General features: G+C 35.0%; 1 protein-coding gene across 1 annotated transcript in view; it reads right to left on the bottom strand.

Annotated features, from left to right (window-relative positions):
- Positions 1–10714: 10714 nt before the first annotated feature.
- LOC132559313 (GATOR complex protein WDR59-like) overlaps positions 10715–15594 on the bottom strand; it is a 51444-nt gene continuing 46564 nt past the window's right edge. Inside the window, exons 24-27 of the mRNA XM_060223923.1 lie at positions 14863–14998; positions 13799–13941; positions 12887–12994; positions 10715–12436 (exon numbers count right to left, since the gene is read on the bottom strand). Coding sequence (XP_060079906.1) covers positions 12285–12436; positions 12887–12994; positions 13799–13941; positions 14863–14998 — 539 coding nt within the window. The 3' untranslated portion in view covers positions 10715–12284. The remainder of the gene's footprint in view (positions 12437–12886; positions 12995–13798; positions 13942–14862; positions 14999–15594) is intronic.

Genomic DNA, 15594 nt, shown 5'->3' with positions numbered 1-15594 from the left:
TATATAAATAAGTCCTGAAAGAGAAATAGAATACATGGTCACACATTTTGGCTTGGGACTGAAAGACAAAAGTGACTTGCCACTTTCGTCCGTCTTTATCCTTGCCCAAATGCAGCTTATATTTGAAGACACTGACCATGTATTCAATATATATTTGTGTAACGAGCTTTATAAAAATCTGTGTACAAAGCAAGATAAGGTGACTAAGTGCAGTTTGTCATAGTGACTGCAAGTTTATGACTTATGGAATGAAGTTTAATATTAAGTCATTGTCAAGATGGGAGTCAATCAGGCATGTAGTGAAGAAAGAAATAGAATGTCTTGCCTTCACAAACATGCTGTTATCAAGGTTTTATAGTTTGTGTCTGAAAACTCATTGCAGTGTGAATTCTTTCCTCCATCAGTGTGAACTACATAATTTTCAAATTCTCTCATTTCATAAAAGGGTCAGTTTCCAGTATCAATGACAAATGTAAGAAAAAATTTTGCTTTCCACAAGTTTACAGATTATATTCATTTAAATATGATACCTCTGGTTGTCTCCCATCATTCTGAGTATAAACAAGATTAAGTTTGACTGATCGAGGAAATTACGTAAATTAATATATTCAAATCCTTTTTGTTTTCAACTAGCCTAATGCCATCGTGTGACATGTTGGTAGCTTTTTCTTTTACACAAAATTTCAGTAGGCAGAGACAAGAAATTATAGAAAACTTTTTTCAGTACCCTTAAAGAAATAATGCCGATATGACTCGATATAAGAGCTTCTGCCTGTAAAATTGGGATCTCGGTTTCAAATTATTTAAAATATGCATAATGCAAATAGAAATCACAAGAAACAAACGTGAAAAATTTGAATGATTCCTCGAATAACTTCTCAGAAATACCATGAACAACTCTTAAATCTCAAAATTCCAGATGACCACTTTTGGAATCTGATCAAGGCAATATGTAATATGCAGATGTAGTTACTAAGTTGATATGCTGATTTAAAGAGTTTTTTCAAAGATCTCTTTGGTTCTTTCTGGGAAATAATACAAATAACACCTGTTAAAAGTTTGATGACACGGGAGGTGATTTTAACAGCCAACTATTTGCTGACGGTGAACTAAGAACCAAAATAGCAGTGGTAACTTAACGTAATTTATATCAACTTATAACCAGACTCTGTTATCATAGCTGTATCAGCTAGACACTTTATTGCTAAATAACAGAAACACGTCGCAATAACAAATATATACTACATCATAAAAGAGGAACATTTTTCAGAACAACTGTGTTGCTTTGGTATCTATGAACGAGACATTCCTAACTAGGTTATACTTTAAAAGTTGTTTTCCATAGTACAAACTTTTTGGGTTTCACTACAAGACTAATGTAAAGGGCTGTATTTTTCATATTTATCATGAAATGGTCTGTTGCCTTTTTTATCAATTTCATTTTATTTGATTTCATGTGATTCTTTTGCATTTTAATCAACACCTGGATATACATTGTATTTTCGTAAGAAAAATTATCACCAAGGCCACATACCGATCAGGTCTAAAAGATCTTTACAGTGTATAAAAGTGAAGTTCATACACCTTATGAACAACTTCTGGTGAGTTGTAGACAAACATGAAATGTTATTGGCATTTGTATTCCTTAACTCTAAATATTTATCCAGTTAGCTGCCAATAACAAACAATTATTCAACAAAAAAGCCAAAACAGCATAATCTCTTGATCAACCTTAATAACAAAAGGACGAAACAATAACTAGAATTGCATTCAATACAAACATCCACATGTCATGATTTTCAATGTGGATTTAAAGCATGGCATTAAAACATTTAATGGAAATCGGAAAACTATTTCCAAGTATGCAATAATAGTTAATTCATTCAAAATCAACAAAACTTTTTCCAGCACTCAAATTATGACCACATAATCTTCAGATTAACCCTAACAAAAAGATAACTCTTTAATGAAAAATTGCTTTCAAAATGTCATGATTTTCTATGTGGATTTAGTGCAAGTCATTATGACTTGAGTACCACAACATACCCTATATATCCATACATAAAGTGACACATCAGGATTCCTTCCTAAGCAATTTTGTAACAAATGAAGTTGAACCATTTGAGAATACTTCATACCCCTTAATCCCAGTATTCATTATCTAAACATCTAGAAGATTTTTCTTTTTAGACATTGACCCTTGTAAACTTCAACTAAAGGCTTTTTTTTAACTCAAAACAACCTTGACAACTCATCACCTAAGCATGTTAATTGTCAAACATGTTACAGATGCTGCACAACTACTCAGAATCTACTGGCTTGGAATTCCTGGCTGGCAAGTTAAAAAAATCTGTACTTTTCTTAAGGAGTCCTTATTAAAATCTCTGGACAAAATAAGGCATCTTCTTTTAAAAATGCTAAACTCATGAAAAAAACCTATTTATGAAGTACAAAAGGAAAGGTTTTCTGACTGCTTAAGACAGGAAAACATGTTTGTCACATTGGTGAATGATTTAGTCGCTTGATACTGATCTGGACTTCCCTAAAGCTCTGTCACTTAATCATGTGACTGGTAAATTGAAGTACACATGAAATTCTTCCTCAAAGCACTTCTAAAGAGCAAACTTTTTCAAATAAATGTTGATCATAATGGTAACAGGACAGTTCCTACATAGACTAATAATGCTTGTTCATACTCTCAGGCTCAATATCTCTGATAAGTGTTAGCTGTAATGTTTTCCATGCATCCAATGTTCTTATTCCAGGCCTCATATTCATTCAAAATGCTGAATATTTCTTACACAACCAGTAACAGGATGTACCTTATTAACAGAATAACTTTGTAACAACCACTGAGAATGAGGTAGCTTTATCCAGTCCTCAGAGCCAGTAAACATATAATATGTAGTCACCAACGCTTAGAGGATTGCTTGTTTCAGTTCTGTTTTTGTCCAATAGTTCAAAGGTCGTATCACTGATGAGATCTTGTTCCCGTTCTCGTCAAATGCAATAATAAAGAACCACTGCTTTTGTTGGCTAATTCTCATTCCCATGCAAGTATTCCCTGAATTGGTTTATCAAGCTTTCTCCGTAGGCAATTTCTGTAAAACAAAGATGTATCCAAATGTGATGGAAAAAAAATTTCTATATGCGATAGAGCTGATATAACAATATAATTGTAACATTTTGGAAATTTACTGATGGCACAAACATGTGGTATGGTTTTACATCCTTCAAACAAGCTAAAACAACAAAAAATATTATCATTTTCTTTGGATAGGAGATGCAAGTAGCTTTCAATACTAACACACTTCTTTCCCACAATGTCATTTTTATGATATGTTAAGCCCAGTAAAGATCAATATGTTTGCTACCTTATCAGTGAATGCAAATGAGAAAATCTCTAAATGGTATGTCATTTTAGTACATATTGACTGTTGTTTCAACCACCAATTAAATCCTGTTCAAATGAACCAAAACTATCTACTGTTCCCATGTTTGAGGAAAACTTCTCAAGCTCCAATCATGGTACCAAATACCAGGTAGGATGGGACAATGATTAGACACAGTCTATTAACTAATTGTTTACCCTCATCTGATCTGATGATTGTAATTTTTCACAATCAATCATCACTACCTTAATGTTTTCATGTGCTTTAGCAATAACAAAGTTCATATTATGAATAAGAAAGATGTCCGATGCCAACAATATTCATTCTTATGCAAATTCTTTGTAAATGAATTATTTCAGGATAAAAATTTAAATTTAAAGTAATATTTGAAGAAAACACACTCTGAATATTTCAGATACGATCCCTCTTTCCTCTTTAAAATATCTTGGCCAAAGGTTACTCAAGATAAAAAAAAGAGTTTAAAAAACTTCCTGTTCATTCTGGATAAAGTTGAAGGTGAGTTAGGCAAAGAATACAAAGAAAAGATATATTTCGGTGTCACAAACACCACTTTGAATTCCTGTAAATTTTGTGGCAATAATTTTCCTGTTTTTGAGATATTGCTATATATTTTCACAAAAAATAGATTAAACAAAAAGGCACACTTTTCTTCAGACATTCTATAGCAGACTGGTCCCTCATCACACTTTTCTTGATGTCAAGCTTCATGTCTTGAAAAACAGGCAAGAGGCGTTTGAAGCAGTGTCGTTGACTAAAAACATCTGTCCCAACAATAACAAACATGAACTAATCATTAACAATGTGACAAGATTTTCAACGTTTAAAAGTCAATTAAGAAACAAATTCTAAACCAATGAAATTCTCTCAGATATTTTGTTTTCTTTTTTTTTTAAAAACAGGAAAGCATCCTATTGTGACCTCAACAGGTAGGTTCCACAACATGAAAATGGTTCCCATGTTAAGTGACAATTTTCCAGGGTTGTCAATTCAACAGATTTTCATTCTCTTTGTAATAGCAAATTGTCAATTCTTTTCTTCATAGCAAAGAAACATATTTCAATAATTAAACTTTAAAATGATGTTTTCCTCAAAATTCAGTAGTGCATGATACTCAATATTTGAATTGTTTCTGTATAAATTTCTTCTACATTGTATTATAAATCATGAAATCCATTGTTTGAAAGAAATATGAATTGCATTAACCTAAGGGAAATCAATGTTATTGTATCAACAGTTGGAATGGGAAATAAGAAATAAATAAAGACCATACACATTTTGTAAGTTGTATATCCCTGAGACTAAACCCATAACTGAAATAATATCAAACTTTGAAATTACCTTCGTAGTGGTGCCAAATGTGAGGATGTGGCAATGGGCCTGAATCTGGGAAAGGTAACTTCTCCTGACAATCTTCTTTCTCCTCACAGGTGTCCGGAAGTTCTGAAAAAGTTGAACACAGCAGTGGATCATACATACTAATTGTCTCGCCCAAAACACTGATGCACTTTCGATTCCATTCTGCCAGTTTACTGCATTCATCATCTGGGTCAAGGTCAGAGTGTAGACTTGTATGTGGTGAAACATTTTCATCAGAATATGTCTCTGTTAGACAATCGATTTTCTTTTCTGGCATACTTTCTTCCTTGTTAGTTATGTTCAGACAGGAACGTAGGGGGTTGACTTTGGATTTCTTCAATCTGCGAAGTGTTCTCAGCAGCAATGCTCGCACTTTTGAAGACTTTTCCTTCTTCAGCATGTGCAGCAATTTTGGTCTGTCCAACTTGATTGACTTTAATGTGTCAGGATCCTGAAGTAATAATGAAGCATCACCATTTTTACTGGTGTTGGAGGAAATTAGCATAAGGTTGTCCTTTCTCAAAGGTGACATTGGACCTTTCGCCGTTTTCTTAGATGAAAGTTTAGCCTTCAGTTTTTTCTTAGTATTGGCAGATGATTCTGAAAGAATTTTATGTGGGGACATCTCGACAGCATCTGCTTTCCTGCCTGTTTTTAGACTAATGAGTGGGGCTGTAATGGATTGTGTTGTTTCTACTGTAGCTAGTGAAGAATAGCTCACTTGACCTTTGAAGCCATCACAAGCTATGCTTGTATCAGTACTTGTACTTAAAGGAAAATTGTCAGGAATTTCAGTAGAACCACTTGAATGGTTACCAGTATCATCGGGCACAGAGTTGGTGGAGAATGGCAAAACACAAATGACTGGTTTTTTGTCTGCTGTGTCTTGTGTCAGTGTAAGCGATGTTTTATCATGAACAACAGATTCTATATTTTCTACCACTTTCTTCATCGTTTTCAAAGGCCCCTGTAGAGGAGGAGGGTTGGATATAACTGTGCCTGATCGGAGTTCAGTCCTGTTGTTTCTTGCTGAAGACTTCACAAGTGTTGGTAAAGATAACATTTTGGCAAGTTCGGGAGTCTTGGTAATTTTCAAAGCATCGAGTGTTTTCTTAGACTTATCAGCAAAAGATTTCAGTAATTTGGATCCATGGTCATAAGTTTTCGGCATTTTGACAAAAACTTTCCCAGATGTTTTGGATGATTCTGTAACTGCTGCTTGATCAGGGAAGCTGTATCCTTCTTCACCAGGAGATTTTGAGATAGAAGATGGACCAGAAAGACTGGATACACATATGAAGGGCTGTGTAGTACTTGTAGTCACATGTCCTGGTAGGTTTGATCCTGGATTGATCTGTTGTGTTTGTGGTGCAGTAGCCTGCAACATTGACATGATGTTTGTCCCTGGAGTGTGAGGTACCAGGAACAATTTGGAACCTAATCCAGGCAGCAACTGTGGCACACCAATAAAATTCGGAGGCACAATAGGATGGGGAAGAAATGCTGTAGTAGATGGGTTAATTCCTGTGGCTGTATTTAATGGTCGACATTGGTTGAAAATATTATTTGTGTAGACCATAGGGTAAGAGGACTTTGAGCTGCTTCCCGACACTGTGATGAGAGGAACAGCTCTGGTAATAGTGGCGGTCCTGGATGTCGCAACATCTTCTTTAGGAACTATCGCCCTTGGCATTACAACAGGATGGGAATTCTGCAACTCTTGAACCTTTGCTTTGGCTTTTGTTGATACTAGCTGAGTGTCTTTACCTGCAATGAAATTTTTTTTTTTTTCATATCTTTTTCTATTTCAAAGGTATTAATAAGCCTGTGTTTCTTGTGATATATGAACATCTCTTCCAGCAGATTATGATCAACTACAAGCACGTTTTTTTTCATTTATCTGACAAGTTATTATCATGAAACACTTAGAGTGAACTTAAGTAGTTTCAATTGATATGATATTTCATTTTCCTATGCCAAGGTTACATGGTTCATTCAGAACCAAGAAGTTTTTATTTTGGTTGATATAACAGGAAATAAAAATTCAATTTCAGGAGGCATATAATCCCCTCCTATTAATTAAAAGACATTTTCCCATGGTTTTTGTTTACCAATCTTCTTCCTTGAACATTTTTTCTGAGGTTTTTTCTTCGTCGCACATGATCCAGACGTACATGACATCACTAAATCTCTGACAGTTTCTTCACTCATTCCAAAACTCCTCTTTCCAAAGGTGTATTTCTTCATCAACTAAATCAGACAAAGAATGTCATTTAAGTTGTGTGTATTTCTATTAAATGAAATTCAAGGCCATTTCTCCAGCAAGCTCCTACTGTAGTACCAATTACTGTTCTATACAATTATCAGTACCTTCATGCAAATATTTTGCCCAAAAACACTGAAAGTGTATCACAGTCTTTTTCTTTGGCAGGCTTCACTCAAATGCAGAAACTCAGCAAAGACTGATCCTAACACAAATGTTTAATGAAAGTTGTTTACTAAAAGGGTTACACTGCCAGATATTTATATGGCAGCTGAGCTTCACATGGATCAAGTATAATGTAAATAAATCCCTACAAAATGCTGCAAGTTACTGCTTCATCAATTTAGCTGTAGGCAGTTTGGCCTAAGGTGCTATCAGGGACGGATTAATAGGCCATGATCTTGTGCATTAGAAACTAGTCTTAAATTGGCATATGGCATGACAATATGATGACATTGAAATATTTGAAAACACTGAAAGGTCCAGTGTGTGATGCCAGATTTCACTGAAATTCAACAAAATATTGTATGAAGTCCAAAATTAGTAATTAAATTACTGTACTTCATATAAAGAGTTGAACATGGACATAGGTCATTTTTAAACCAAAATATAAAGTTTAAACTATAAAAAATATGCCAGACTCTATAAATACGTTGACTACTTAATACATCAACAGGGGTTTTATGGGCATTTCAATGGGTTAACCTTTTTGATTGTTGCTGAAGTACTGTGATGAGAGTAAGAGCTGGAACTCTGGGTTTGACTTCCGCGGTGCGCTGTCAAAATAACAGACTCGAATTTTTCTTTTGGCAGTATTTTCTTTCCAGATATTTTGTGAATCAAGGAATCGTCTGACAACCGCAAATACATTCTTCTTGACCATGACTTGAACCTCCCTGTCTTGTTGTTAGTCGACTGTCTCGACCCGCCAATTTCTGCTTCCTCCAACTCAAGTTGAGAAGGCACTGTGCCATTCTTGTGAAATCCAACGATTAAATCATATTGTTTCTGCGTTAATATAGTTCCACGTTCGCCTTTACGTTGCATTTCTGTATCAGTATGTGGTTTAGTCTTCGGCATGCTCCACATGTCAAGCAGACGAAAAATATGGTGTCTTGTCCTAACCTCGTTTTCAGTTTCAAACACATAAAATTGAGTGAGGTAACCCGCCAAAAATACGAAACGAAACCGTATTATCCTACTGCTGAGTCAATTATCGGCTTTAATAAGAGAATTTTCTGACGTCTAATAACGATTTGCGAAGGCTAGAAAGATTATCTACGACCGATGACTTCACTTTTTCACAGACTAACGTATACATCTACTCCTAACGTTCAGCTTGAATTTGATGAAGTAAAACTCAAATGCTATTGCTTGACTTCAATAATCGCTCTTTGTTGTATGATTTCGTTACACGATCCTCAAAGGTAAATGAGAAACAACAAATCTGAAATAAAGTTTCGCGTTTTAAAGTTTCGATCACTATCGATCTCTGCACCCCTTGAACATATCATGGCAAAATTGAAGGTTCCATTTGCGACACCTTATGGACAAGATGAAAAGACGCATTTGATTCTTAAATGTACATCAAACGAAATACGCTATGGTATAGTGGCTTTGAAGCTGGGTGTCGCTCCTATATAATATTGAAAGGAAGTGAACAGCCTGTGATGGGTCAGTTTTTAGTTTCAAGTTTCAAATCGCCCTACGTCTGTGATACGTCCGTTCGTAAACAATTTTTGTTATCGCTATTTCTTGAGAAGCACTGAACGGATCTTTTTCAAATTCAATTTGTAGGTTCCCACATAGTCTCTTTTTGTGCCCATTTGATTTTGGAAGTGATCAGAAAAACAAAATGGCTGACAGGCGGCCATCTTGTATTTTTTCATGAAGCTTGTTATTGCTATTTCTTGAAAAGGACAAAATAGATATTTCTTTCCTACCTTTCCTTGGTCTGTATTTGTGCCCATTTGATTTTGGGTCTAATCTGATAAAAACAAAAAGGCAGAGAGGTAGCCATCTTGGATTTTGACTATGCAAGATTGTGATCACTATTTCTTGAGAAAAACTCGATTGATTTTTTCTCAAATTTCACGTATAGGTCCATATCGGCCCCTAACTGTGGCTGTCTAATTTTGGGACCGATAAAAATTAAATTGCCAACAGGCAGCTATCTTGGATTTTCCATATTAAAGATTATTATCCCTATTTCTTAAGAATTACTGAATGAATCTGTCTCAAATTTCATATTTATGCTCTCTTTGGTCTCTATTTGTGCCCGTTTGATTTTAGGACTGATCAGGATAAAAATGGCTTTTAGGCGACCATCTTTGATAAAGATTATCATTGTTATTTTTGCAAAGGCTCAGGATTGTGGGTATATGGACTGTTTGAACCTGCAGCCTGTGCCGTGATCAACTGACAAACTTTGACTCCATCTTGTTATATATAATTATATTACTTATCTAATCTTACTATTCTTTAACACTATAATTTAAATGATGGTAATGCTTGCCTAACATTTCTGTTAAATAATTATTCATCTGAATGTATATTCTAAATTCTTATTCCTGAAATGAAAAAGGAATGTTCCAACTTTCAAAGAACAAATAAAGATCAAGCTATGGTGGGTGCCAAGATTTCTCTGGGATTGCTTGTTTTTCTCTTGGAACCCACTCTTGACCAATCAAATTACTTGCTTGTGCCTTCAATTTTGCCAGGGGTACAGAGAATGAAAGAATATTGATAACCAACAGCAAGATATTTCAAAGATGTTTTTATTATATTAAAGCCCTTTTTTACATATGTAAATTGTAAGACATTAATAGGTACTCAACTGACATAGTTTTACAGGATCTACCTACTACATAATATTTTAAAGTTTGTAGATCAATTCAGTTTCAACTTAAGTAACAATGAACAATAACAGCATTATTTTAATCAACACTGCAGTAACACAAATATGTTTGTACAAAATGCACCTGAACATTTCCTGGTTCCATTTTGATTGTTTATACACATTTGTGTTTCAATATATTTATAATGTATATATATTTGTTTATTTTTGAGGAATTGCCAATCTGATTAAAACCAGACCTTAATTAACAACAATACCCTCTGTAAGATTTGGTTTTAATCACATATAAGAACTATCTCACTGCCAATATTTCAATACAGCAGATGTCATCAGAGTTATCCCCCCTTATCTGCTTGCAGTTTATGATGAACAACGAATTTTCTCTGACCAAAACAGAAAACAAAAATTATGACCAAAAAAAATCCCATACAAATATTGAATTATTCATAATGATTTAATTACACCCAAAAGATAATACTGTGAGACCTTGCCATTTATCATTTACACCAACTTCTTGAATATACATATCCATTTTACAATGAATAGAAACAAAGTACACAGCACTTTAACACATTCAACAAATGTAAATATCACAGTCGTTTTAAGAAATAAAAAATAGTCAACTGTTTGTTGATAATATTCATATTTACATGATATCTTTATGAGTTGACCATAAACATTTCACTGAAAACTATACATTCATTTGACAACAAACTGAAGAACTGACAACTGTTATTATCACCTATATTTTGAACACGTTCTTCATTATATGAAGGTATTTACTAAAATATTAAAGATGAAAATAACATGAATTCTTATCTCAAACATGATTTAAGTGTTGTTTAATAGTGGCAAGTTTTCTGAACTATTAATTTCTTTCATTCATTCATTATATTAAATTATGTAAAAACATTTACATTATTTGCTACATTTAAATCTTATAACTTAGAATTTACTTTTGGCAAATTTTATAAAACAAATATCTGAACAAACATAAAACTTCACCTGTCAAATATGCACTAAAAAAATTTTTCATTTATCTGGAGACAATTATTCATAAATATTCACAAACATCCATGTAACTTCAACTTTCATTAATGAATTAAGAAAAAAAAAACCTCGAACATGATCTGGAGATACTGACTTCTGTAACATACACTCTGTACAGATACCAGTCATATAACAGTCATATTCACAATCTATCATTCAAACATTTAATAACAGATAACATGTTTGTTACTGAAATATTCAATACACACTCGCCCTTAACAATGTCTGTCTTCTTGTTCTTTGATATATCTGTCATCACGATTAACACAACTTCCACATACATTATTTATATATTTATATACATATTTAAAAACACCATAAGAATCCTTTTCAATATCAAAAGTATCTTATCCTTCAAAGGAATTGTTCTCTTTTTTCCACAAAACCCTTGTGTTAACAAAAAACTCTATGATAAATTCTTCATTCACAGTCTCCATTTCTTTAAGCACCAGATTCTTGCCTGTCCATAACAACCTTCATATTATACAGACAGTGGCTTGATTTATTATGTAACTAGAGACAAACTCCCTTGTCTATAAAGATTCTGTCTCAACGTGCGACTGGCTCTTCCTTGTCCAAGGAAACATGATCTATAAAAGGATGCAAGATTGTCTGACAATTTATATTTCTGAAACTAACCCCATTCTGTCTGTAACATATTCTTTCCTGTAAAATCACTTCCGACCAGCTGCATGAGTTTCTCCAGTGATTGCTATAGACTAGAATATTAATTCTTTACTGTTAAACACTCACCAGCTACAGCTGCCTAGTTCTTCAGAATTAGTGATTTAATCTGACCAACTATTGGGAAGCATAAATCTGTGGATATCAGACCCTCCAGACCTGTAGAGGGACTGTTATCGGTTAACTGTATCTCAGAATGCACAGCTAAGTTCTACCAGCCACTGGCCTGTTCCTTTTCTCAGTTCATGCATGTTGTCACTTTTCAAGCAGTCGAAGTGGGCCTATTCCTCCAATCATGAGAAACATACAAGTTGCTGATAAAGGAGATTTATTAAAGATTTTCTTCCATCATGAGACACATACATGTCTACTGTTGAAACCAGTCTTTCCCTCCCCTTTGGAGATCAAGATCAGACAGTGGTGGTGTACCTCTCAGGAGTTGTAATCGTCTCTATTTCCCCACCTGAGATTAAGATCAGACTATGTCCATATAGAATTGTAGATGGTGGTATTCCCCTCAGGAGTTGTAGCAGGTCTCTATGTCCAGTCAGATTGAGATCAGACGTTGTCCTTTCAGAAGTGTGGATAAGTCTCTATGTCCAGTCAGCAGATGGAGTTCAGACTTTGTCCTTTCAGAAGTGTGGATATTCTAGCTTACTCCTCAGGAGTTGTAGGAGGACATTGTGATGTACGTTTTGCCCCTGATACATTTACAGCCACAGCCAGAAGGACATTCATCGTGGGTTTGGAACCAGTGTACGATGTGGTTTGTGTGACCACCATGTCCACACGTTAAACAGAAATTGGAGGCACCTGGAAAGTCAAGAATTGTCCAATTTATTTTGTACTTAAGATAACATTTGCACAAAAGTCTGAAGTGATACAAAATTAGATGGAATGAACATTGCATCTTATTCTCAGAAAAGAATACATTTGAATTTTATAACTGTAAAAAGTGACCTCTGACCTACAATATCTAGTATAGGTACTAGCTAGGTGATCTCTCTACTCTAGCTCTGATTATCCCGTCCAAGTTGACCTCTGACCTATAAATCTAGTACTAAGTGATCTCTCACCTCTGGTGCTGACTATCCATTACAATCTGACCTCTGACCTTATACAATGTGATCGATCACCTCTGACCCTGTTCTAGCTGTCATCTGATCCTAACTAATCAGTACCAGTAAATTTCTGAACCTTTATGTCAAGAGTTCTCACCTCTGACCCCGATGCGACATATGACACAGTTAAAGGAATTCTCACCTCTGACCCCGATGTGACAAATGACACAGTTAAAGGCAAGCACTTTACAGTGTCCACACTGAGGCCCTCTCACTTCTTTCCTGCAGCGATGGCAGTTCAGTCCAAATTCTGAAAATGAAACATTAAGGTCTATTATTACCACAGTGACAATTTAGTCAGAACTCCACAAATTACAAGACACTGGCTGTACAGTCCAACCTCCATCAATAAAAGCCATATTATTACTATGGTGAATTTGCAAGTCATGTCTAGCTTGTGAAGAGTTCATTAATTATCTGGCTATTCTATACTCTATTTTTCTATCCCCTTGTTTGCTCTGGAGGACTTGAGAAAAACTTGATACCCAAAATGGCTGGTTTTCCTATACTGTACTTACCTACTCCATTGCATTCCTCCAGAAGACTGTAGACAAACTTGAGTACATAAGTAACCTTTTTGTCCATTTTCCAGTACATACCTATCCCCTTGTGTTGCTCTGGAGGACTAAAAATTAACTTTAGCACACAAGATCCATGGTTGTCCGATACTGTACTTACCTACCTCATTGTGTTCTTCCAGAGGACTGTAGACAACCTTGAGTACATAAATTACTTGGTTGTCCTATCCTTTGCATACCTATCCCCTTGCGGACAAGAGAAAAACGTTTTTAGATTGTTCAATAATGTACTTACCTACCCCACTGTTGATTTGGAGGACTAGAGACAAACTCAAGTACATGAGTTGATAGGTTTTCCTATCATGTACTTACCTACCCCATCTTGTTCCTCTGGAGGACTGGAGACAAGCTGAGAACACAAGTCATTTTCTGGTTGCCCTATTTTCTGTACTAACCTATCCTATTGTGTTGCTTTAGAGGAGTGGGCACAAACTTGAGTACATAAATTGCCTGGTTAACCTTTTTCCTGTACATACCTATCCCTTTGTGTTGCTCTGGAGGGGTGGAAACAAACTTTAGTACATGAGTTGCCTGGTTGCCACGTCCCCATTGATACAAGATATTGGCATAAGCATGTAAGTACTGGTCATACTGTTGCTGGGCAGCAGGGTCCATCATCCTGGTCAAATAAACAACATATAACAGATACATTACAATGAGGATTGGTGAGAGGCTGACACTTATTAGGCCAAAACAAAAATAAAAACAATTTCTTTAAAATAACATTTAAAAAATTATATAATCTTAGAAATACAAGTCTTTTATTATGATTTCCAAAATCATCAAGTGTTTTTCACTCCCATATATATGCTCTCTTGTCCTCCCCTTAACATAGATATCGCTAGTTACCTCCCCTGATCTCTGATACCTCCATTCAGGGTAGTCATTTAAATATGAATATCACATCGGACTTTCGTTACCCCCTCTGATTATTGGTACCTCCACTCAGTGTTGTTTCCTTCCCTAAATATGAATAACACTTCAGGCTTTAGTTACCTCCCCTTATTATTAGTACCTCCACTCAGTGTTGTTTCCTTCCCTAAATATGAATAACACTGCTGGCTTTAGTTACCTCCCCTGATTATTAGTACCTCCACTCAGTGTTGTTTCCTTCCCTAAATATGAATAACACTGCAGGCTTTAGTTACCTCCCCTGATTATTGGTACCTCCACTCAGTGTTGTTTCCTCCCCTAAATATGAATAACACTGCTGGCTTTAGTTACCTCCCCTGATTATTAGTACCTCCACTCAGTGTTGTTTCCTCCCCTAAATATGAATAACACTGCTGGCTTTAGTTACCCCCTCTGATTATTGGTACCTCCACTCAGTGTTGTTTCCTCCCCTAAATAGGAATAACACTGCAGGCTTTAATTACCTCCCCTGATTATTAGTAGTTCCAGTCAGTGTTATTTCCTCTCCAAAATATAGATGTTGCTCCAAACTTCAGTTACCTCCCCAGGTTATTATTTCCTCCCCCAGTGTGGTTTCCTCTATATATGGATTTTACACCAGACTTAAGTTACCTCCCCTGATTTTTACCTGCTGTTACTCTCATGTTGAATCTGTTCCTTTTCCGCCTCCTTCTGTTTAGTGTCTTTGCTGTCTTCAAACTTGTAGTCATCCATGGAATCAATATCAAATGACCAGCTGTTGGACCTCCGCATTTTCTGGACGGCTATATTTAGAAAATGTCTATAAGTGACCTTGACCTCCATACTGAAGTCATAGATAAAGTTTATGATGAATTGATTTTTTAATTGAAATACACGACCAAAGAAGTTGTGATAGTTGATAAGTACTATATCCAAACATACTTTAAAGAAAGTAAAATTTACAAAGGATATATGATGTAATGCATTCCTATAAAACATTTAAACATGAAGTGTACTACACACACAAAACAAGGAAATATTTGCAACTTAATAATGTTTCTATTGGTTGTAATTATCTTAATATAAATATTATATGCAAGATAATATTGGAACAAAATAACATGGTATCAAAGTTTCCTACAATGAAACATCTATAAGATATCAAAATCATAGCAGCATCTAACACATATAACTGCCATCCAGCTACCACATATTGCCAGCGCTACCAAAGTCATCATGATTTTTATAAGTATGATACCATAATGTATGAAATTAAATTTCTTTTGTCAGCTGAAAGAAACTCCTGACCCCTCTTCTCCTATCAAGGGTATCAAGGGTATAAGATTTTTTTTTTCAAATAAAATGTGCATTTTTTTTTAGGGTATAAGATTTTTTTTTT

This window comes from Ylistrum balloti, unplaced genomic scaffold, assembly GCF_031769215.1.
Source record: "Ylistrum balloti isolate Yb309-2 unplaced genomic scaffold, AGI_CSIRO_Ybal_v1 Utg370892, whole genome shotgun sequence".
NCBI lineage: Eukaryota > Metazoa > Mollusca > Bivalvia > Pectinida > Pectinidae > Ylistrum > Ylistrum balloti.
This window is presented reverse-complemented; position numbering and strand designations above follow the sequence as displayed.